This window comes from Cynocephalus volans, chromosome 4 (assembly GCF_027409185.1).
Source record: "Cynocephalus volans isolate mCynVol1 chromosome 4, mCynVol1.pri, whole genome shotgun sequence".
NCBI lineage: Eukaryota > Metazoa > Chordata > Mammalia > Dermoptera > Cynocephalidae > Cynocephalus > Cynocephalus volans.
Genome location: NC_084463.1, coordinates 160,874,865 through 160,897,568, shown reverse-complemented (window position 1 = coordinate 160,897,568; position 22,704 = coordinate 160,874,865). Strand labels below are relative to the sequence as shown.

General features: G+C 58.7%; 1 protein-coding gene across 4 annotated transcripts; it reads right to left on the bottom strand.

The window, feature by feature from the left end:
- Positions 1–661: 661 nt before the first annotated feature.
- On the bottom strand, positions 662–22,301 carry PCNX3 (pecanex 3). 4 transcript variants are annotated; one of them, XM_063092707.1, is made up of 35 exons: positions 21,685–22,301; positions 21,146–21,333; positions 20,818–20,917; positions 20,661–20,700; positions 20,463–20,558; positions 19,112–20,239; positions 18,515–18,638; positions 18,254–18,432; positions 17,679–17,769; positions 17,204–17,339; positions 15,769–15,929; positions 14,754–14,907; positions 14,422–14,454; positions 14,000–14,171; positions 13,788–13,898; positions 13,374–13,465; positions 13,106–13,215; positions 12,811–12,916; positions 12,610–12,702; positions 12,321–12,471; positions 11,100–11,244; positions 10,568–10,745; positions 9,426–9,534; positions 9,172–9,301; positions 8,687–8,745; positions 8,367–8,582; positions 7,395–7,648; positions 3,699–3,929; positions 3,409–3,512; positions 2,927–3,074; positions 2,597–2,827; positions 2,242–2,516; positions 1,710–1,843; positions 1,328–1,626; positions 662–1,254 (listed from the first exon to the last, which is right to left on the bottom strand). In XM_063092707.1, exons 1-35 carry the CDS (start codon positions 21,835–21,837, stop codon positions 1,060–1,062), a joined length of 6,126 nt encoding a protein of 2,041 aa, XP_062948777.1. In that variant the 5' UTR covers positions 21,838–22,301; the 3' UTR covers positions 662–1,059. The 4 variants fall into 4 exon arrangements, with proteins under 4 accessions (XP_062948777.1, XP_062948779.1, XP_062948780.1 ...); XM_063092709.1 differs by having other exon boundaries at positions 15,769–15,911; XM_063092710.1 differs by having other exon boundaries at positions 15,769–15,890.
- Between the last annotated feature and the right edge of the window lie 403 nt (positions 22,302–22,704).

Sequence of the window (22,704 nt, the reverse complement as noted above, 5' to 3'; positions counted from 1 at the left end):
CCCAGCCCAGGCGAGCTGTTGGGCTTCCAGCCGCTGGACTGACTCTCTCGGCCTGTTTCCTCGGGTGAGAAATAAAAACAAGTGTACCTGCCTTCCAGACCAAAAGGGAGGGATAGAGAAGGCCACCTAGTGCCCAGCTCCCCACCTGGCACACAGCAGGTGCTCAGGAACTGCGACTATTTTATCAAGGACTCACTAAGCACTGGGCACAGGGTCATCGCTCTACACAGACCGTCTGGTTCAATCCTAAAATACTTTAGACAGGCGTTGTCATCTCTTTAGGGCTTGGAGTGATTGTGGTTCAGAGAAAGGCTTTGCCAAGGTCAAGGTTGATAAATGTAGGAGCCACTAGCACTTGAAGTTTTTGAACATATGGGGTAGGAAACTGAATACAACCTTCAGATGTAGGCTTGAAAAGGGAACAGGTCTGTGGGGAAGGAGACCCAGCCCTACCTGAACCCCACCTTAGTTTGACCGTAATTTCCATCACACTCCAACCCCACATCCTTCACTGGCCTTCTGTGCTCCTCTACCCTGATCTGGCCACCTCCTCTATCTTGTACCTATTCCGAGACAGATGAAGAAACTGCCAACCAAAATCAAAAATAGTGTTATTAATTCTGGTGTCCCGAAGCATGGAAAAAAAAATGACAAAAAAAAAAAAAAAAAAAAAAGAAATCACCCTTCCCACATTTCAGGCCCCAGGTCCAGGCCAAGGGGGCCACCCTGCAGGCGGTGCAGGCCCAGGGGCTGAGTCAGTCCTGACCATGGGCTCAAAGTGGGACCAGCCCATGGGTTTGGCTCTTAGGGCCTAGGCTGGAGGCTGACTGCCTCAGTTTGGGGAGCCCAGGCCCCAGACTAGGGATGAGAAAGATTAAGGGTCAAGGACAGAGGTCTGGTCCATTCAGTTCTGGTACTCTGGCTGAGACAGCCAGAAGTCAGGGTTCAGAAGTGAGAGCCAAAGCCACTCAGTTCTGTGGTCCAGCAGAGGGCCAGAGGCAGCAGAGGGAGGTCCAAGTCACTGAGTCCTGGGACGGGATCCAGTGGGCATCTGGCCATTCAGTACTGGTGCTCCAGCAAGGGCTGGGCAGCCGGGCTCTCGTGTTCCTCAGCAGCAGCAGGCCAGTCACCTGGGGCCCCGGTGGGCGTGCCACTTTCAGGGGCACTGCTGTTCAAGCAAGGAATGTCCTGGGCTGCTCTGTGGGGCGAGACCTCAGTGCTGACATCTGGGCTGAGGTTGAGGTCTAGAGGTGCCTGGGGGAGGGGAGATAGGTTGGCAGGCGAGCAAACAGCCTCCTGGGACCTGACCCTCCCACACACCCCTTACCTGAGATTTGGGGGTACCTCCTTTGGGACTCCCTGAGGCTGGCTCTCCATCAGATCCTCCCAGCCCTTTCCTACCCCCCAGGCTCCACTTTCCACTGAGGCCCTCAGAACTGAGGGGACCAGGGCCAGGGGGCCTTGAGGGCCGGGGACCCTCAGTGGGGGCAGGTGAGGCAGGGGGTGGTCCAGGGAGTCGAGGGGGAGGCCACTGCAGCAGAGGGGCTGGCCGTCCATCACCAGAGCTGCTCAGGGAGGGTCGTGGACCCCAGCCAGGGCCTGGTGGGAGGGCTTGGTCGCCACTGCCTAAGAGAGACAGATCAGAGAGCAGAGCCCTCAGCTGGGCTGTCCTCCTTGCCCATTGGTTCAGCCCAGCCTCGCCTGCTCACCTGCTGTGTTCTCAGGTGTGGGCTGTGCCAAGGAGGGGTTATTACTGAGGGAGGTCAGGCCGCCGCCCCCACCACAGTCCGAGTCATCCACATTCCCGCCACTATTGCAGCCAGCGCCACAGCCCTTATGAAGCCTGGGGGTGGGGAGGTGAAGAAGGGGTCTGAGGGGAACATGGCTGAAGCCATAGGCCTCACAAACATAGTCCCCAACCTCAGAACAAGTCATCTGCCACCTCTCGGCCCCAGGATCCTCACCTCTAGGAGACTTTGCTGCCTGCTTTGCAGGGCCTACTTTGAGGAAGGCACTGTTAACTATGCTAATGGCTAAAGGCCACCATCAGCTCCTGGGAGGGAAGGGGACACCTCTTGGGGAGTCAGGGTGGCTCTGGAAGAGGGTCATCTCTTGGGGTTCAAACGCTGGCTCCAGAACCTCCTCCCTTTGAGGTCTCAGAGGAAGCAGCTGCACCTCTCTGCTTCTCCTCTGCTTCCTCCTCCTCCGAGCCCAGCACATCATCCCCTCGCGAGGCCTCACCTCTCCCAGCTGTGCAGTAGCCAGCGGGCGATGGCGCCCAGGCTGACTGGGCCACCCCACAGCGCCCGTAGCTGGGGGTGGCTGCCGGCCAATGAGGTGGTGAGGGGTGACACATAGATGGGGTAGCCCAGTGGCTGGTCACAGGAGGAATTGATCATGTTGCGGAGTGCCTGCTTGGCGTTCTGGATACTGCCGCGCTCGGGGTTGCGGTTGCGCAGGAACACCAGCTCCTGCTGCTGCCCGGCCCACAGGCCACGCACACACTCCCGGTTCACCTGTGGGCAGCCACACACAAGGGTCAGGGAGCTGGGTCCAGGAAGAGGGCCCACGTCGCAGTGGGCAGGGCCATCCGCACCTTGATGACTCGGAAGCTGAGGTGGCGCCGGTTGAGCATGATGATCTTGTACTCGTCGGAGGCGTCGTCCATGACATGGCGCAGCGCCAGCAGGGAGGGCGTGTTGCTCAGGATGGCACTGCGCCAGGCTGGGTCGCCCTCGTGTGAGATAACCAACCGCTCCTCGTTGGCTGCGATGGCATCATATAGGGCTGCTGGCTCCTCATATTCATCGGGGGATGTGAAGTGGTCCTAGCAGGGAGGACGGGCGGACCGGGATCAGTGGCTCCTGCCCTGGGAGAGGCTTTACCCCTCACCTGCCCATGCTATCTGGGGACACCTCTCCCCCACCTGGTGAAGCTTGAGGGCCATGCGAACCCCAGGTGCCACTACGCGGTGAAGCAAATCCATGTCGGCAAAGACCCACTCATCACGCGGGGAGGTGATGCGAAAGTCCCCCTTGAACAGGGCGTGCAGGCCATAGAGGAAGGGCTCCAGGCTGGATGGGGAGGAGGAACAAGGAGGTGAGCAAGAGGGGTGTGGGGAGCCAGGAGTCTCAGGTTTCAGAGTGATCTGAGCAGAGACCCATCCTCATGCTGGGCCTCAGTTTCTCCATCTTGACAAGGAGGCCAGTCTCTGTGCATCCCTCACAGAGCGGTGAGGAGCAGGCAAGGTCATGAACGGGAAGTGCCTCGTCCATGTGAGAAGAACTATACCAACAGGAAGGACCAGTGCAGTTTCCAGGGGGCCACTGCAGCCAGAGACACACAGCTCTTCAGGGAGGGGTGGGGGAGGGGAGAGCAGTAGGCCCAGATGGACCTTTGGGCACTCACCTGGCAGACATGCTGTGTGAGGCTGTCCCCAGGGCCCGGCGGCCCAGCACACACAGGCCAAAACACAGCGTGACCAGCGGCGAGTTCCAATCCTGGTCTACGGGCTGTAGCACAAGGACCCCCGTCCCCAGAGGCCAGCTCAGACCTGGGACAGGGTACTTGGGGTGGGGGCCAGGGCCCAGGCCAAGAGAGGCTCAGGGTGAGAGCAACCCAGATGGGGAGGGAGAAGTGGATAAGCCCAGGTCCCCAGAGCCCCGGGTGGGTCAGCCTGAGGGTAGTGGTGGCCCGACCTGGCTGCGCCGAGAGGCACAGTACTGGATCCAGTCGAGGTGCACTGAACAGAAGGAGGGCAGTGAGAGGCCAGAAAGGCGAAGATCATAGTCTTCATCCACACTCAGCGAAAAAGTGGGGTCTGAGTCAGCATAGCCAGGGGCCCGCACAGGCCGCAGGGATGCCGTGATGCCCTCATGGTTGAGCCATGCTTCCAGCTTGGATGAGCGGCTCACATAGTAGATGATGCTCTAGGGTGGAGACGGAGGCAGGCGTCATGGTGGAGCTGGCTATGCCCTTGCCCTTGCCCCTGCCCCTGTCCTGACCCCAGCCCCAGCCCCGAGAGGAGAGAATACCAGGGTAAAGAGGCTTCTCCCCCTGCCTGAGCCAATTTGCTTCCTAGAACACTCACTTCTTGTAGCCCATCTCAGCTCCCTAAAGCCACATGGGCAAGCTGGCTCTCCTCTCTAAGCCAGGGAGGAGTGAGAATGCCAACAGGAAGCACCCACACTTATAGAGTAGCCCTATGAGGTCTTGTGCTGTGGCAAGTGCTCGCAGGCAGCATCTTGCCTCCACCTACCAGCCCCAGAATATGCCCCGTTTATAAGGGAAATAGGGGCTCAGATGACCGCCTTGCCTGACATCACATAGCAGGACAGACTGAGTTGGAATTTGAACCTCAGACTTTCAACAGCATGACACTGTGGGATCCAGATCACAAGGCCTGCGAGGTTGGGCTGAGGTGGTGGGGCTGCCTGCAGGCCAGTGGGGCCTAAGTGCCCCTGGGTCACAGGTCCCTTTAGGCGGCTGAAGTGTGACAGCCATAGGGCCTCTCCGCAGAAAAAAGCCAGAGGCACAACATCTTATGCCCAAAATTGGAGGCTACTGGGCCTCTTGGTGAGAGACCCTATTGGTTTCTAAGCAGGGGTTTGGACAAATGGAGAGGAGCTTTTGGGAGGCAGGTGGCTGGCACAGTCAGGATGGAGGGGCAGTGTGATCAGGCAGCTGGCAGCCAGTGAGCTCACAGGGATTCCATGTGCCACCCTGAGATGGTGCTGATGGAGTTGGCCCTTTGCCTGGGGTAAAGGGTGGGGAGAGTGGTGAAGCTGGCCATGGCCTGACGGTACCCAGGCAGTAGGGGTGTCCAGCAGGGTGGTTGTGGTAGGGCATGGGGAGGCCAAGAGCCTGGGAAAAATAACCAGAGTACAAGCTGGGAAGAGCTGAGGGCCTCAAAAAGCTCAGGGGGGTGGGGGTGGGGAGAACCTGGAGTCAATGGCTGTGGGTGGGGCCTCATCAGTCCCTAGCACGTGGGGGTCTGCTGGCCCCCGCATCACAGTGGCTACAGGTAAGTGCGCAGGCAGTCTGGGGAGGGCTAGGCCACCTTACCAAGAGGAAGGAGACCAGGAACCTCATGGGGTGAGTGGAGGCAGGAAGGCTGTGGGGCAGCAGTAGGCTCCAGGCAGACCCACTCCCGACTGACCTTGCCCAGAGAGCATCTCTACAGTCTGGGCACCACCACAGCCTTCTGAGAAGATCCAGAAAAGAAGTGCTTCAGCGGCAGGGAGGAGTTGGCCAGGCACACATGAAGTGCCTGGTTAACTCTGCCACCGCCACTGTGTTCTGGGACACACCCCTCAAGTGATTCTCAGGAGGAAAAGACGACAGCACCGTCTGTGAGCATTCTGTGGTTGGCTCTGCTGAAGTGCTCTCTGGGGACTGCTTCACTGCCTCCGCACAAGTGCGCTGCCTTTTCCTGCTCTCATGCTCACAAGCTGCAGGAGCAGGTCTGGGAGCCTGTTTTTCCACATGTAAAAGCAGCCAGTTACACTGGCCCTGCCTCTTGCAAGAGATACTAGAAGGATATGTCATAATGAACGTGCCAGGCTTGGGAAAGTGCTGAAGACCTCGTGAGTGCCGAGACTTGGCTGCAGGCGGATGTGGGGGCTGGTGTCTCTGGCCACAGGATTGGACCAAGTCTCTCACCCATTGCGCTCAGCACCTCCTGTGGGAACAGTGAGGTGCTGGAGGAGGCACCGAGGGGTAGGACTCCACCTAGTGTAGCCAACCTCGAAGGCTAGAAAGGACATATCCCCAGCACTACCCCAGGTCTGCTGGGCTCCCCAGCACTCCCCGGCCCCCCTGCTGGGCTCCTTCATATCCACCTCCCCCAGGACCCCACCCACAGCAGCCCTGACTTGTCCTTCCAAACTTCACCCCACACTCCATGTCCTCAATGGAGCCTTCTCCAGGTTCTCCAGGCACCTCCCACCTTGAGGCAGTCTTAGCTGTGGCAACTCAGCTTCCCTATGGGACAATAAACCTGGCAGGGCAGGGGCTCGTCTTAGCCTGGCAGCCATCAAAAGTGCAGTGATCGAAAGGCTATGCATGGCTTTGAGCGGGGTTCGTGGGAGCCAGCAGGGTGACCTGGGCAAGGACACCTCTCTCAAGATGGGCCAGGAAGGCAGACAGGACCATGACTGCTGCATGACCTGGGGCTGGGACTGTCCTCTTGAGCATCTAGACCATGGCCTCCTTCTTGGTGAAGGGAGAGGCTCACTAACTCTTCCCTAGGAGTGGTTGGGAGGACAGAAGGAACAACAGAGAAATCACAATTTGACATGTGACATGGACAGGATGTCCATCAGCGACTAAAGGACAGCTGGGCGCTGCATGTGACTGGCCTAGAGAGAACCTCAGGTGGGCTAGCTCACCTGGGCCCCAACAGGTCACCTCTCTAGGCTCCACATGGGGAGCTCCAGGGCAGATCCTAAGAGACTACATGGGGACCTGGACTATGACGACCGACCCACAACTCCCATAGTGTCTTTATATTCTGGGCACCATAAGCCTCCTCATTCCTGCCATCACACAGAACTGCAATAACCCCCACTTCTCAAAGGGGTAAAATGAGGCATGGCAGGGGAGAAGACATTCCAGGCTGCCCAGAACCCCCAGCCCGGGGCTCTTTTGCACCCCACACTGTGCTACACCAACCCTCACCACTCCCAGCAAGTCTCTAGACCCTCAGGCCTGGCTTGGAGCCCCCAGGCTGAGGCTGGAAAGCCCATGACTGAGGTAGCAGGCCTGGGTTCAAAGCCTGGCTCTGCAACATTCTCCTAATTTAGGAACCCCAGGTAAAGCACTTCAACTCTGCAAGCCAAGGTCCACACCTGGGAGACAGCAGGGCCTCTCTTGGACGGTATGGCAAACTCTACCCAGCTCCAGAGAGGGCCTAGCACAGAGCCTGCCCCACAGGAAGCACCACTGCTTGGCACTGCTCCTACGATCATCATTAACATGACCACAGTTAGCATCACTATCACTCTGTGCTGCAGGGAGGAGGCAGGAGGGCTGGTCATCTTGAAGGCCAGCCTCAGCAACTACCCCTCTGGGACCAGCAACTCAGTGAGGAATCCATGCACGTGCTGTCCCCATACCCCTCATACTGACTGCCCCAGGCAAGCCTTCTGCAGTAGGGCAACAGGAAGCCCCTGCCCTGGGTACACTATCACTAGAGCCATGTATGCCCCTGGAGCCCCTGGGGCCCCTGCAGCCTGTTGCCTGGCGGTGGCACCTCGGAGGATGCTTAAACTCTGAGGCCTCTGCTCCCATTGGGCAAAACAGACTCCTGAAAATCCAGAAGATGGCACTCAGGATGCTCCCGGTTGGTGACCCAGTAGGAACCTGCTGCCCCAGCGATGGCCCACGTGCCTTACCTTGACGTAATAGGTGATGAGGATCTTGCGGAGGTCGAAAACCTGCAGCATGGAGGCAGCATTGTTGTCACTAATGCTGTAGCCCTCCAGCACATACTTGCTGGCCGTCACCTCCCAGGCCAGCCAGCGCTGCCCAAAAGCGGCATTGAAGGACAGGACCCGTGGCAGGTGGCCAGGCTCGCAGCAGCAGCAGCCCTCATCCTCCTCTACGCCCTCAGTGATGGCCTCCACCTCACGCTGCTGGCAGTATGTACCTGTGGGGAGCGGGTGCCCAGTCAGGGGCCACCAGGACAATCCCTGCCTGCCTCCTCCCCAACAAGTTGGGCATTCGAAACCTGCTGCCATTCACCCGCCACCCCAGAATACTGTGTGAGTAAACAGTGAACGGATAGATTAGCAAATGAGTCCTTTCCTCCCCTAACTCCTAGCAGCCACGGTGGGCACAGGGGTCTTGTCACTCAATTACAGAGACAAAAACAAACTCAAAGAAGGGAAGAGACTTGCTTAAGGCCATGGCACTCAGGAGCTGTGCTAAGCTCCTCTGCACCCTTGGGACCTCTTCTGAAGCTGGCACCCAACATATATGTCTTCCTGAGCAAGGAGCTGGCTCACTCACACAGGGTGTGCATGGTGCCCAACTGGGGCCAAGCCTTAGACCACAGAGCAGGCTGAGGGAGATGGCGTGAGAACCCAGAGCTCCAGGCCTAAGCTTTCACCACAGTGGCTAGTAGAGTCGCTATGGACCCAAAGTTGGGGAAAGGACAGGGCTTTGCCAAAAGAGACCTTGCCACCTTACTTCTCAGATCAGGAAACCCACACCCAGAGAAAAAAGAGTACCTTGCTCAAGGGCACCCAGCCAGCCAGGGAAAAGCTAGACTAGAATCTAGCCCCTGTCTCTGCGCACCATCAAACGCAGCACCATGCATCAGGCCCAGGTCACACCTGCCCACCCGAACTGAGACCTGCACTCACCCCGGAACTCAAGGCCACGCAGCTGGAAGGTGATGAGGCCGTTGCCAACCTCAATGAGGTGCACCAGGGCATTGAGGTAGTCAGAGGCCAGGACAAAGCAGTCACCGGGGCCATAGTTGCCCCAGCGGCCCAGCACCAGGTCCCCACACAGCGTATGCTGCAGCGAGCGCGTCAAGTGCTCATAGAAGATGGAGTTAAGGTTGTTGTCGTCGGAGCCTAGGACACAGAGCAGACAGAGAAATGGACAAAGTGACAAGGAAGTAAGGCTCCCTTCTCAGGGACGCCCTGCCCTTAAGCCCCCTGGATGGTTGGGTACACACCAGGGTTCCGGTCCAGCTGCGTGACCAGGCGGGTGTTGGAATGATCCACACGTTTAGTGCTGTTCAGAGAGACAGGGTGGAGCTGACAATGCAGGTGACAATTTCTGCCCACCTATCAGTACCATGTTCTACTGGTCCTCTCTGAGCCACACCCCTGGGCTACGAGGTAGATGCCATCCATGATAGCACTGTTACATAGATGAGGCTGAGGCTCAGGGACATGTGGGGACTCAGCCAGGACCACACAGCCAAGAAGAGGGGTGGCTGAGCCTCACACCCAGGCCCAACTTCCTCCAGGCTAGGCCTGCGACACTGGCCTGGCGCGAGCTTTGATCTCGTCGAATCCACTACCTCAAGCATCCCTATGGTGCCCAAGTGCTCACATACTTGCTGCGGGCCACTTTCTGGGTGACCTCCAGCCTGGGCTCCAAACTTCTCCCTTCCATCCCTGCCAGGCATCCGCTCCTGTCTCTGACGAGACTCACTTGTAGTCACGCTCCCAGAACTTGAGGGGCCGAGCATAGGACATGATGAAGACGGCACTGCCCAGCAGGGGGTTGAGTGGCGTGGAGAAGAGCCCTGAGAGCAGGGCTTGGACGAACAGCATGGCCGAGTCTGGCGCAAGTCAAGGATGCAGCAGGCAAACAGGACCTCCCCGGCCTCCCTCACCACCCCCTGCTGCCCCAGGCACAGCATTCCCTGCACACACCACCTGCACAGTCAGTGGCAGGCAGGATACGTGGCACAGCAAAGGGCTGGGCAAAGGCATGGAAAGCCGAGCCCCAGGTGATCTGCCAGGGTGCGATGTAGGTCAGCACGAAACGGAGCTTGTACAGCAGGTCCCACAGCTGTCAGGGGTGACAGAAGACAAGATCAAAGACATACAGGGTCCCTTGAGGAAGTGGGCTCTGCCATGTCCCCAGCTGCCAGGCCTCATTCAGAGCCTTGGGGCCACCCTCTTAGCTATCCACATGGGGCCAAGCTCAAAGTCAATCCCAGTCCTTCCTCTCTGGACTCAGCTCAAGATATCAGATGCCATTAGCAACCCCTAACTGAGCTCTGAGTGGGCACTGGCCATTCAATCGGCCAACAACCCTAAGAGCTTCCTATTATTGTCCCCATTTCACGAATAGGAAAGTTGAGGTTCAGAGAAGGTAAATGACTGGCTCAGGTCATGCCACTCAATCAGTGGTGAGGCTGCGCCTGAACTATGGTACTGAAAGCCAAGAGACACTCACAGGCCCTGCCCTCAGAGAGGTACACAGGCTGGACATCTGCCATCCTGGGCTCCACCAGAAAACAAAAATAGCAGGCCCACATGAGTGAGAAGAGGGCTCAGGGCTGCTCGGGGTCCCAGGCACCACCGAAGGCCTCTAGTACAGTGTAGGGGGATGGTCTTTTGTTAGAAGTGACCCCCAAGCCCTGAGTGGGGACTCCTACAGTCTGGCAGAGCATCTGTATAGATGCAGACCCTAGGGCTTCTGAAACTCAGCTCTGAACTGGTCTGCAGGGCCATGGCTGGCAGAGGGGCAGAGCTCAGAGGTTGGTATCCAAAGGACAAGGCCACATCGCGACTACCCTGTTTCCAAGGAAGGTGGTTTTGGGGCCAGATAGACTTGGGTTCAAATCCTGGCTGACCACCAACTCTCTGCAAGACCTAAGGCAAGTCCCACAAGCTGTTTAAGCCTCAGCTTCCTCTCTGTAAAGAGAGGGTGGAGTTCCCACTCCTTGAGGAGCTGCTGCAAAGGCCCAGAGCGGGCTGATACACAGTGGTGCATGGCAGGGCTGCAGGCCCCAGAACATTCCCCCTGACGCAGGCAGAAGAATTCTGCTCTGCACCTGTTAGGCAGCCTGGAGTCTGGGCCACAGCCACCAGCTCACCTTGCTGCAGAGCAGGGACATGAGGAAATAGTCGAGCAGAAAGCCCTGGGAGAGGCGCGGGTAGTCAAAGTGGAAGAGCAGGACGGTGAAGGCCAAGGTCAGGTACTGCTGGGGTGGGCAGCAGAAGGCTGAGCGCAGCAGCTTCAGCCCAGCCACAGTCATTAGCAGTGCCCGGCAACTGTGGGTGAGGAACAGGTGTTAGGTGCTCAGCAAGGGGTTAGGGGGAGAGTGGGAGCAGGTGCCCCTTCCCTCGCCTATCCCGGCCTGAGAGCATGCCCAAGCCTTGGTTCTGTTGGGATGGCCCCTGCTATTTTGGGCCAGTTACTCTTAGTTTCTGCGCCTCTGGAGAGGGTGGGGTGGGACATATTTGCTTTCAAAGAAGGAACCGAGTCCATGGAAAGTGTTTCAGGAGCTGTGACCTTACTTCAGCTTCCTGGGCAACCTTAGGCACAACTCATTCCCTCTCTGGCCTCAGTTTCCCTATACATCAGAAAGTAGATTGTGGGATAGTGGGGGGCCGGGGGATCCTCACTAGAGGCAGAACTTGTCAGGGTGGCTGACGACAGTGTGGGCGTCCACTGTGAGGGCGTTGAGCACCACAGCAGGGTAGATGAGGTACTTCTCGACGCACTGCAGGCCAGCGTATAGCTTCTCAAACCACATCACCTGAGCGGCACCTGCAATGAGAAGGCGGGACTGTAGGCCAACACCTAGCCCTCCACACTGCCCCCTTCCCTGGGACCCAAAGACTAGCCACTGCAAGTCCAGGATGGGTGTCTTCTCACAGAAAACCTGGAAGGGCGGGCACACCACGAGCTGTGCTGTCATGGGTCCCTAGAGACTTTAGGGTGGCAGAGGAGACAGGGGTGGATCTTTGACAGCTCAAATGAGGGACACGAGCCCTGGCAGGGCAAGAGCTCCACATGCCACTTAGCACAGTAGGCTCTTAAGGGAGGTTCTGCTGTCAGTGAAAACAAGGCCAACAGGAAATCTCAAACGCCAACTAGTGGCAGGCAAAGGACCACGTGAGGCAGGCTGGGTGAGGCCCAAGTACATGGTGAACCCGAGCTGCAGAGCCCTTCAGAAGGGGTTGCCCCCTTGGCTCAAGCTGACTGGAGCCACATGGGGATGCTACACAGTGGAGCAAAATCATCCACTGTTTAAGAAAAACAAGGAATATGGACCTTCATGTCACAAACCAAGATAAACATAGGCTCTTAGAGTGTAGTCTTATAACACCAAAGTCAAGAGTTCGGATCCTAGTACTGGTCAGCCACCAAGAAAAAAAAGAAATACAGGCTTGAAGATTTTGTTAAAACTACTACATGGCCCAGCAAAAATGTACACCAGGCAGATCTAGTCCACCAGTGGCCAATTTGTAATTCTGGACAAGAGATCCCTGTAGGACTTCGGAATTCAACATCTTCCAGCTCCTCAGAGACAGCAATGATGACAGGGAAAGGACAGCACAGATAGGGAAGAGCACAACAGGGCAGAGCGGGGCACAATGAGAAGAGGGGGCAGAGAGCACGGCCGGGCAGTGTGCGCACAGAGAGGTCAGGGCAGGAGTGCAGGGCCAGGGTTGCACCAGGGTCAGCGCAGAGGGCAGTGTGGGTACAGCGGCCCCCTGCTGGCACTCCTGAGCCAAGAGGACCACACTCCCATCAGGCAGCCAGGCTTTAGCCTGTACCGAGGCCCAGGCCAGGCAACCAGGCAGGAGGGTCGTGGGGGGCCACCACGGGCAGGTACTCACCACGCACTTCATACTGGCTGTACTCCTGCGGCTTCAGCACAGGCTGCGAGAGGCAGAACCAGGGCAGTTGTTTGCGGAGCTGTGGCAGCAGGTAATGTGTGAAGAAGCCCACAGCCCCAGCCAGTGCGTACAGCACAAAACCCAGCACCGACTGCGAGAGAGAGGGGCCGAAACTCATCCAAGGGGAATAGACCAAGAGCCACAGACTGGGCAGGGGCTGCCTGGGACCCTCAGGTCAAGCAGGCTACTACCAAGACTGAGGGGGAGGGGTGGGCCATGCCACACGAACCTTCAATGCAATGAAGACGGTGCTGGCGCTGACAGCAAAGGTGAGCACAGCGATCACCACGCACATCACCAGGTCGGAGTGCAGGACCTCACGCTACAGGGCCAGGAGAGACCAGTTTGGCTGCCCACGGTCCCGGGATGGCCATGCCCTCCAACACCTGCCACGGCCTCTGTGCTGGAACCCCACACCCCGCCCCCTCACCACCGACTGGCGCATCTTGTCCGGCAGTGGGTCCAGGGGCTCAGCCCGGGCTGTCTCCAAGCTCCGCTCCTCTAGCTCAGGGAAGAGTTTGCTCCGGATCAGAGACCTGAGGGGTGAGGAAGAGTCAAGGGCTAGGGAGGGCGCCCCTTCCTTCCACGGGTCCAGGGGGCCAGAGGAGACTGGGGTCAGTTGGTCAAAGGCACATGCACAGACCCACAGATCCCTGGACCCTCGCCATGCACAGACACAAACACACACATGGAGCACACACACGTGTGCCCATGCAGGCACCCACCAGAGCACAGTGGGGTCACTGCTCTGCCGGCTCAGGTGGTAAGACAGCGCCACCAAGAGGCCACAGAAGACTGAGAAGAGGACAGGGACGTGCTGTTCTGGCCAAGGAGTCTGGGGAAAGAATACATGCTAGTCAGGGGTTGTGAGGGTAAGCATGGGGGGTGCGGGGTACCCCCATGAGAGAAGCCACTGATGAGTCCAATTTATAACCCTGTCCCAACAACACCCATGGGCCTCAGCATGGCACCCAACCCACAGGCCACCCCTACCTTGATGGCCCCGAGGCAGAAGCCGTAGAGTAGGGCAGCAGCCAGCAGGCTGCGGGAGAGGCTGAAGACTGCAGTGAGCGGACTGGTGGCGGCTGGGGGGTGGGGAAGAGCAGGTAAAGCCGATACCCCCTGCTGGAGTCCCCACCTCACCCTGGCCCTGCTGCCCCTCAACTCCGAAGCTGGCCTCCCTGGGACACCACCCCCAACCCAGCCCACTGTTCCCAGCTCCCTCGAGCCCTGAGGGGCCTTCAAACTTCTAGCATCCCGGGGTTTAAATCACTTGCCTGGGGAACAGAGGGAGGAGACAGGGCCCTGGTACAGATGTGGGAGAAGGCTCAGAAAGTGGTGGAGCCAAAGACACAACCCAAGAGCCCTCCTGGTCCCCCACCCCCAAGCCACCAGTGAACACTGCACCTGTGCCCCCGAAGCCGTGCATGTCTATCTGCTCCAGCAGGTACATGAGGCACGTGTTGACCTGGGGCAGGAGGCCCAAGAGGAAGACGAACGGGAAGCACAGGGTGAACACTGGCAGGGAGGGGAACGGAGGCCCGGTCAGCCTGCCAGCTCCCTTGGCCTAACACCTGGGCTCGCTCCCCTGCGCCACCTCAGCCCCGTCCCAGTCTCACCAGTGGCCACATCTCGGGCACAGAAGAAGAACGAGGCGGAGAAGAGTGTGAGGCCATAGAGGGAGACGGGAGGGAAGGGCTGAGCTGAGCCCAGGGTGTCCAGCAGCCAGATGAGCAGACAGCAGATGCAGAAGTAGACAGGCCGGCTGTATGCGATCACCCAGTTGTGGCCCTGGGGGGCCAGCCCGTAAGGAGGAAGGCCTTCCCCACCGACCACCCCCCACTCACAAGCACACAACTCACACATGCACACACTCACATGTCCCAGGCCTAGCCCTGGGTCCAAACTAGAGAGCTGGTGGGGTAGGGGCAATGGAGGTGGTAAGGGAGCTCTTCCCCTCCCTTACCCCACTCTCCTCCCCACCTGGCCTCTGCCCCTCCCAGGGCCTCCTGGCGAGAGGCATGGCTCCACGGGTACTCACGTGCATGGGAGATGCCGCATCGGGCTGGACACTCTGGAAGAGAAAAGAGCTACATTGGCAAAGAGAGCTGGTGCCCATGGTGGGGAGCGGGGGTGTTGTCAATGGCCCCAGGACCTGCTCAGCTCCACAACTGGGCAGTTATGAGTTACCGGGGAAGGACCCTGAGCTGTCCTGAGCCTTAATTTTCTCACTTGTAAGATGGGTGGCTGGCGACAAGGAACCTCAAGTATCTTATCTGCTTTCTAGCTCATACCCCTCAAAACTGGAATAGTAAGAAGGGGACTGTCTGGAAAAGTTGAGTGGGTAAGGAGACACAGGAAACTAGGCCTGACCTTCAGCAGGGAGTACTGGCAGGAGGCGATGACCAAACAGAACTGGAAGACCCAGATGTCAGTGAAGAAGCCTTTGAGCAGCAACAGGTAGCCCAGGAAGGCGACAAGGCTGCTCAGCCCAACACCGAAGACGTTCTCCACAACCCCACGCGTCCTACAGAGACAGCAGTTAGGGCACAGCCCTCCCACCTCACCTTCGAGAGGGGAAGTCGGGGAGACAGGATCCTGCCCTAAAGACCTATTTCCCAGCCTCTGCCCGTGCCAATACCTAGACCTCTGAAGAGATAAACCTACAACCTTGCAGGAGGTCTGGTTGCACCTGCTCCAGGAGGCCATCCTGTGGCTACTCTGTATCTCAGTCTTTGCCCCTCTAGATGCTGAGGGCTTGGGGTGCCATCACTCTGGGACTTGTCCATCTCCAGCTCATGTTGACAAGGACCTGTGCGTGTGGCTACGGTGTACAAACCCCATCAGGCATGGCTTGTTAGGCACACAGGCAGTGCCCAACCAGCACCCAGTCACAGTGCTGGAGAAATCCAGGTGGACAGGAGGCCAGGGCATGGGTTCTAGGCCCAAGTCCTCCACAACAGACAACAAAAGTCATCTGCCTTCTCTGTCTGACTTTCTGGGCCTCGGTCTCCCCTCTGAGAAGCAGGAAAGGTGACACAAACGGTTTGTGAGCTTTTCTAGGTTAACAGCACTCAATTTTCAAACCAAATCTACACAGAAGCAAATAAAAATAACAAACTGAATAGGAATACTTTGTTCTGAGCAGGGCTTTGGGAGAAATGGGGTTACCATAGCAACACCCACTGGCCACCCCACCCCCCCGCACCCCAGAGGAACCTAAAGGAACACCATTGCAGACCCCAGCCATTGAGGCACCCCAGCTTCCCCTAGCAATTGGGCACACCCATGTCTGATGGTGTGAATGCCTCCATGGGTTCACAAAGTCTGGAAGGCCAGCGTCCAGGGACTTTCTGGGGACTGGGGGCCAAGGCAGGTGGGTACTCACCGGTCCAGCAGGGCCAGCAGGGCAAGCCGCTCATAGCGCACAGAGGTCCAGCGGCCAGGAAGAAGCCAGTACTTGTAGCTGTGCTGGGCACGGGGCGGCGCCTCCTCCATCAGCGTCTGTTCCTGGGATTCGTGCAGGGAGTCCTGGTCCAGCAGGTCAAACTGCAGTCCCCACAGCCGCGGCCATCAGCCCTGCCGCCCCCCCACCACACAGTCTATCGCCTCCCACCTCACCCCCAGCACACTGGCTTGGTCAACCATTTCTCTCTGCACAGAAAGTCCTCACCATCTAGCAGCCCCATGACCTGCCCTGATCCTCCATGGCAAGAGCATGCTCTTCTCTCCACATTCCCAAGACATAGCTCTATGGCTGCTAGGGGCTACCAGGTCCTAGAGTCCTAACTCCCATGTCTGTCTCCCCACTCAGGCAGAATCGCCTGTCTCTTCCAGGGCTCAGTAAAACCCCCTTGTCCTTTGGGAGCTGGTGCAAATGCTCCCTCCTCTCAGACAGAGTCATCACTGTCACTCTGACCACCCCACCCTGAAGCATGCAGAGCACCCAGCCCTGAGGACAGGCCTGGTTGGGAACGCCAGCACTGTGAGGCATTGGGTGGATTACTTAACCTCTTCGGGCTTCTTGTGACCTTCAATCAACAAGCATTTCTGGGACACAGCTATGGGCCTGCCTCATGCTGGGCACTGAGGATACAATGGAGGGTCAAAGATGCACAGCCCCTGCCTCTTGCGGGGTGCTGGCAGCTGTATGACAAGAACAGCACTGCCTATTCCTCATGTCAGTTACAAAAACAAATGAATCAGGAAGGGGCACGTGGGGGCTCCTGGTACTGCTTATGGTCTATTTGTGGTCTCATGAGTTAGATGCGTGGGTACTCCTCGCATCTATGATTATCCTTTAGACTCTGAGATCTAGTTTTGTGTACCCCTAGTACTTCTAGTATTACTAGGCTGACTGCATAAATTATTGTACAAATCAGAAAATTTTATGAGCAAAAAAGGACACTATTAATAACCATGCTGAAACAATGAGCATTAATGGAGAATGCCCCAACCAACCACTCATGTAAAGAGCCAAGCACAGGGAACAGCAGAGTCACCACCTGGCAAATTAAACTGCCACTTTTGTAAGTATCGTTGTTAACACCCCTTGTCTGTTAACTGCAGGACCCTACAGAATTAGGAAGACACTCCAGACACATTTGTAGAATAAGTGGATAAACAACTTCTTGAGCCATTCAGATCCAGGGTCTGTTCACCCTCAGCCAGACATCAAATGTCAGGACTGACACAGTAGGAGCCCTCCCTCAGTGCAGCCTGTCCCTCCTGCGGTACCCAGGCAAGCTCTCTACTCAGGCCAGGCTCAGTGATCTGCCTACCCCACAGCCCCTTTGCATGGTCCTTCTCCAGCCGCTCCTCACCTCCGGGATCTCCAGGGGCACCCGGCGCACCTGCATGCCCTGCAAAACCACAGGCCTTGGCTGTAGCAGGTTCAGGCCACCAGTTGCCTCGGGGATGTCAGCTGAGTGGAAGCTGGAAGAATGTGAGTGGCGGTCCCTGTGGGAACAGCAACCATGAGGATCAGGGCCACGGATGAGCCCTAGGACGGAGTGGGGCTGCCTGTCCCATGAGCAGGGGCCCAAGGGACAGAAGGAGCGCTGGGGTCAGGAGAAAGCAGGTGGTAAAAGTGCCTCCCTCCAAAGCTCTAGCCTTCCTCCCATTGGCCCTGGCTTCCTGGAGGCTTCCTGCTTGAAAGTGTTACAGAAGCAGGCACCCCAGCAGCCCCTGCAGGTCCGCCCTTCCCTGCTCCCCATCCTCCTCCCTGACAGGTCTGAGCTTCCCCTGCCCTAGCTCAGCAGGCCACTGGCCTCAGAGATACCATGCTAGGAGACTCACCAGGCTCCACTGGCTGCCTGCTCCCCCTGCTGCCCTACAGGGTTCTCGTAGCCGCCTCCAGCCAGGCCAAAGGTGTAGGAACGCCGCACACCTGGGGCACGGGTATGGGAGGTGAGGCGGCACATTAGGGACAGAGCACCAAGGCCCAGCCCACGTGGGCACCAGGGCCATCAAATGAGAAAAAACTGTGCTGTGTCACTCAGGATGGCAGCCCAGCCCCTGGGGACCCAGAGTTGGACAGGAAAAGGCCTGCAGGTCAAAAGCCTGGGCCTGCAGTCAGGCTGCCCTAGGTTGGGATCTCTGTTCTACCACTCACTCAACCTGTGACTTCAGGCTGGGCCTCAGTTTCCTCATCAGCAGAGTACGGCTGACAAGAATACCCATGCCTCTGAGACGCCGCAAGGATGACGTCAGGTGGTGTGGGTAAAACACCTGCCACAGGGCTGAGACAGAGTAGTAAGCGCCCAACAGGGCAAGCATCATTGCTGGGAGGACACAGACCATCCGCAAGTGGAAAGAGAAGCACTGGGCAGCCGGGTTAGAGGCTTCGCCACTGGACTTGGGGAAAGGCTCACCACTCTCGTCATAGAAATAGTGCACGGCCCCCTCGGAAGTGTCATCAAAGGTACAGGCCTCATGCACATTGGCGCCGGCTCGGGTGAGCAGCAGCGAAGAGGCGAAGTGCAGGGCAGAGGGCAGCGTCAGCGCCCGGGAGTGGGAGGCAGCGCGGCCCCGCTGAGCCTCCTGCAGGCTGCTGGGGAGGGGTTGGCCCTGGTCAGCACCACTTAGAGCCAGCTGGTCCCAGTGCCCCCCAGCCTGGCAGGCAGCATGCTCACCTGGGTGGTGAGCCCATGACGGACGCCGGAGGGGTGGGGTTGCTGCCTGCATTGTGGCGCCTCCGGATCGCCTGGGTCCGCCTCACACTGCTTGAGCGGTCCCGCTTGCCACTCTCCTCGGCTGCTGCCCAGAGAGAAGCACCCAAGCATGAGTGGCAAAGGCTTGGACAGAGCTGGGGGAATGGGGGATGTGGGCAGGTGCTCTGGAACAGATCTAAAGGTCAGGCCTGGTCCAACCACACCCTGGCTCTGGGGCCCAGCCAGGTCACCTGGCCATCTGAGCCTCGGTTTCCTCATCTGAAAATAAGGACGACACCGATCCGCCCTGCCTTCTCATCCTCTGGTGGCTGGGAGGATGACGTGGATGATGAGCGTCATCACAACTCAGGTGCTAACCACAGGACCTGGAGCCAGGTGGCTGAGCCTTGCCTATCTGAGCTTTGGTAGGCAACATCGCTCACTCCGAGTCCACGTCCCTCCACTGCCTGAGAGGCAGGCTGAGCCGATGCTGACCAGGGTCACTTCAGCCTGCCCTTTGCCCAAACCCGAGCACCAAGCTCCCCTTCCCTCATCCCTGTCCTGGGGGCCAACACTCACCTCCCCCCACAGCACCTTCCTCCTGCAGCTCCCCACGCCAGCCAGGCTGGTTGGCAGCAGGTCCCCTGCGGGCCTCCGCAGGCAGCACAGCAGGCTCACCGGCAGCCAGCTCCACCCCCACCTGGGCCTCCAACTCGGCCTTGGAGCCAGCCAGGGGGACCCTTAGAACATCACCTCCTGCCCCGTCCATGCTCAGCACACGGGCATGGGTTTTGGCGCTGGCAGTACTGGGTGTCCGCTGGGCCCCGTAAGGCCGTTTGGGGGGCACAGCAGTCCCCTCCTCAGCCCCATGGGGGGCCCGCCGCTTCCGGGGCCCCCCTGCTGCACCCCGGGAGCTCTCGGGGGAGTAGCAAGAAGTAGAAGAGGAGCTGTCAGTACTGTAGCGGCGCTGGGATCGGAGACTGGAAGCCGGACTCAACTCACTGCCCTCGCTGGTGTCTTCATCCTCAAAGAAACCCCCACCTTCGAGCAGGGGCCGTCGAGGGGCACAGCTGGGTGGAGAGTGTCTTCGCATGGGTGGCCGCCGTTTGCTAGGCCGCAGTAGGGCCAAGTCCTTGGGCCGCACAACCAGGAGTGGCTCAGCTGGGCCCGGTGGTGTCCCTGCTCCAATGACTGTATCAAAGGAACGCAGTGTGTCATCTGAAGGGACTCCAGCATCTGGTGAGGCAGGCAGCTCAGCCTCAGAAGGAGGGTCTGTGTCACTGCCCTCAGGGCCTTGCCCACCAGGGGGGCTGTCCAGGTGGGTTGAGTTGGTCTTCTCACTCTTGAAGCTGCTCAGTGTCTCCCTGTCAGTGCCACTGAAGCAGGAATCGGAGGAGCCGGCTTTCTGGGGCGTGGGCTCACCTGAGCCCCGTTGGTCCAGGGGCTGGTAGCCGCCCACTCCCCGGCGTTGTTCCCGTCGACTGCTGGTCCTCACCAGGGCCCGGTCAGGCCGGGTCAGGGTCAGGAAGCTCTTGCTCAGCTCCTGGCTAAGGCTCCCTTTCAGTAAAGGGCTCATAGGAGTGTCAACTGCACTGCTCCCACTCCAGGGAGCTCCATCTCCAGCCAAAGGAGAACGCTCGGAAGAGTCTGTGCTGGGAAGAGAGGGATCGGGGACAGCCCCTGGGGGCGTCTGAGGAAGGTCCCCAACTGTTGGGTGAAAAAAGACAAAGAATGGGAGAAAGTCATTCTGCAAAATAAACTAGTGGGTAAGGGGGTTTTTTGATCTCTGAAAGCCCAGCCAGAGCAGGACACCGAAGAGGTCCCATTCAGGAGTAAAAAGGGAACCCCAGGATGCATCAAAAGTTCAGGTGACCCTAAGACAAAACAGCTAGTTGTCCCCTTAAGCCCCTGCCATATCACGCCCACTCACTCAGTTTTTCCTGTGAGTTGAGCTTCAGCATCTCTCGGTCGGCTGAGGTCACAATCACGTTGTTGCTGCCCTGCTCCCGCACCAGCTCCTTGATGTCTGTAACCATGGCCCCAAAGGTGTTAGCAGGACCCCAGGGCAGCCACATGCCATCCCCTGTTCCCCCACACCACACTCCAGCCCTGAACAGCAGCCATCTACCTCTGAGGGGCCCAGAGTCCTCCATCCGGGGCAGCAACTCCTGAGCAGACAGAGAGAGGCATGAAGGAGTAAACAGGACCAGACACAAGCTCAGGATGTGCCCACGATAGGGATTCCAGAAGAGTAGTGGGAGAAGCTGAGGCCTGGGACCACTCACCGAGACCTGATTGAAGCCAAACACGGAGTGCTGGGAACTGCAGCGCACTGGGGGTGTGGAACTCACTTTCCGAAACACTGTCATCTCCACTCCTGGGTCCCTGGAGATGGAAAAGAGCAGCAGCTCTGAGCTAACTTCCACTCTTTATATGCTACTTCTTACCATTTTCTTCACTACTCCCTCCCCAAGGTTCCCCTTTACAATCCCAGGGCTAACCATAGGACCAGTGCTCACATTCACTGAGGGATAAGGCCCTCCTCCACCCTCGAAGCCTCAGGCCCAGGCACCAAGCACCCTCAATCCCCAAGACAGCCTCTGCCCCACCCACCTGGGCGGATTGCAGTCTCCCTGGGTAGGCTCTTCCTCTGGCTCTCCCATAGTGGAGTTGCGCTTCTCCACAATCTCACCCTGGTCAAACATAGCATGCAGCCGATAGTTCACAGTTTTTATGGTAGCAAAGATGACAGCCACCACAAGGCAGTACACGCCGGCCACCATCAAGCTGGGGGGCAGAACCTGAAAACGGAAGCAAGTCAAGTCCCTTCTCACAAAGCCCTGCACCCACAGACTGAATTCACAAATTGAGAAGAAAACTTTATCGCCCCTCCGTGCAACTAGTACAAAAACCCTACCAGCGAGCTCTGTCTTCTTTTTAACTGAAAAAGATTAAATGCGGGGGCTCAAGGTCACCCAACCCAGGATTAGGACAAACTTGGCCTCTCAACACACGCACAAACTCTGCAGTGACTCCTCTCTCTCCATACTTCGGGGCCCCAGGCAAGGCTGGGCTGCCAGGCTGCCCGCCCTCCACGACATCCTGCGCCCTCCCCTTCCCGGCCGGAGTTACAGGTGCTGGCAGCGTCTCACCATGTACAGCAAAAAGGGAAAGGTGAGCAGGAAGATCCAGACATAGAGGTGGAAACAGTTGGAGAAGGTGCTCTGGTGCGGGTCGAAGAACCATCCGCCGGTTAGCGAGGCCCACACCCCCTGGCGCAGGATCTGCAACACCTGCGACCCCATGGCCCCGCCGCTGCTGCGCGCGCCCCTCTCCCGGGACCCTCATGGGGGCGGCCCCTGGCCCATGCCCCGCCTGGCGCCCGAGGGCCCCGGGGCCCGGCCTCGAGCTCACGCCATGGCCTCCCCCAGCGGGGAAGGGGGGGATCGGCCGCGCGAGGGTGCGGGCAGGGGGCGGGGTCGGCCGGGGCAGTCAGCGGTGCGAGGTCTGGGGGTGGGGCCGCATCAGGGGCGGGGTCTAGGCCCCCACCCCTGGCCCAGAACTGCTCCGAGGGGTAGAGCCGGCAGGCAGGCGCTGGACACGGGCTGGGCACCCGTCGGCGGCATCCAGAGGTGGGCGTGGGGTGGGTGCTCTCGGGGTGCAGGCGACAACTTCCTTGGCTCCGGGCCGAGGAAAATCCCGGGACGCTGAGGTCCACTTCCGGGGTCGCAGGTCACTCGCTTGGGCTCCGCGCTCGTCCCGCTTCTGCCGGTGCCGGCCCACCGGGGAGGCCGGAAGAAGGAGCGGCGAGCCCCGGCCTGCAGTGGCGCATGCGCCTGACAGACCCAGTTGGGACCCGGAAAAGGAAAACCTGACGCCATGAGTGCGCAAGCGCAGAAATGTGGTGGAGGGCTGGGACGCAGGGGTGCCCTTCGGGCGTGCGCAGAGTCCGGATCTAAAGAAAGTCCAAAAACGTAGAAGTGCTTGAGCGCATGCGCACACCCAGGCGTTGCCAACCTAAAGAGCACTGGGCAGAACCGAAGGGATAATTGAGTAGCCATTGGGTAACGGCAGTATAATTGGCGAAAAGCTCTTCCAATGAGTTACAGGAGGCGGGGAAAAGATGAAGGCGTGAACTCCCCAGTGCTACAGCGAGAGTTCTGCGTCACCGA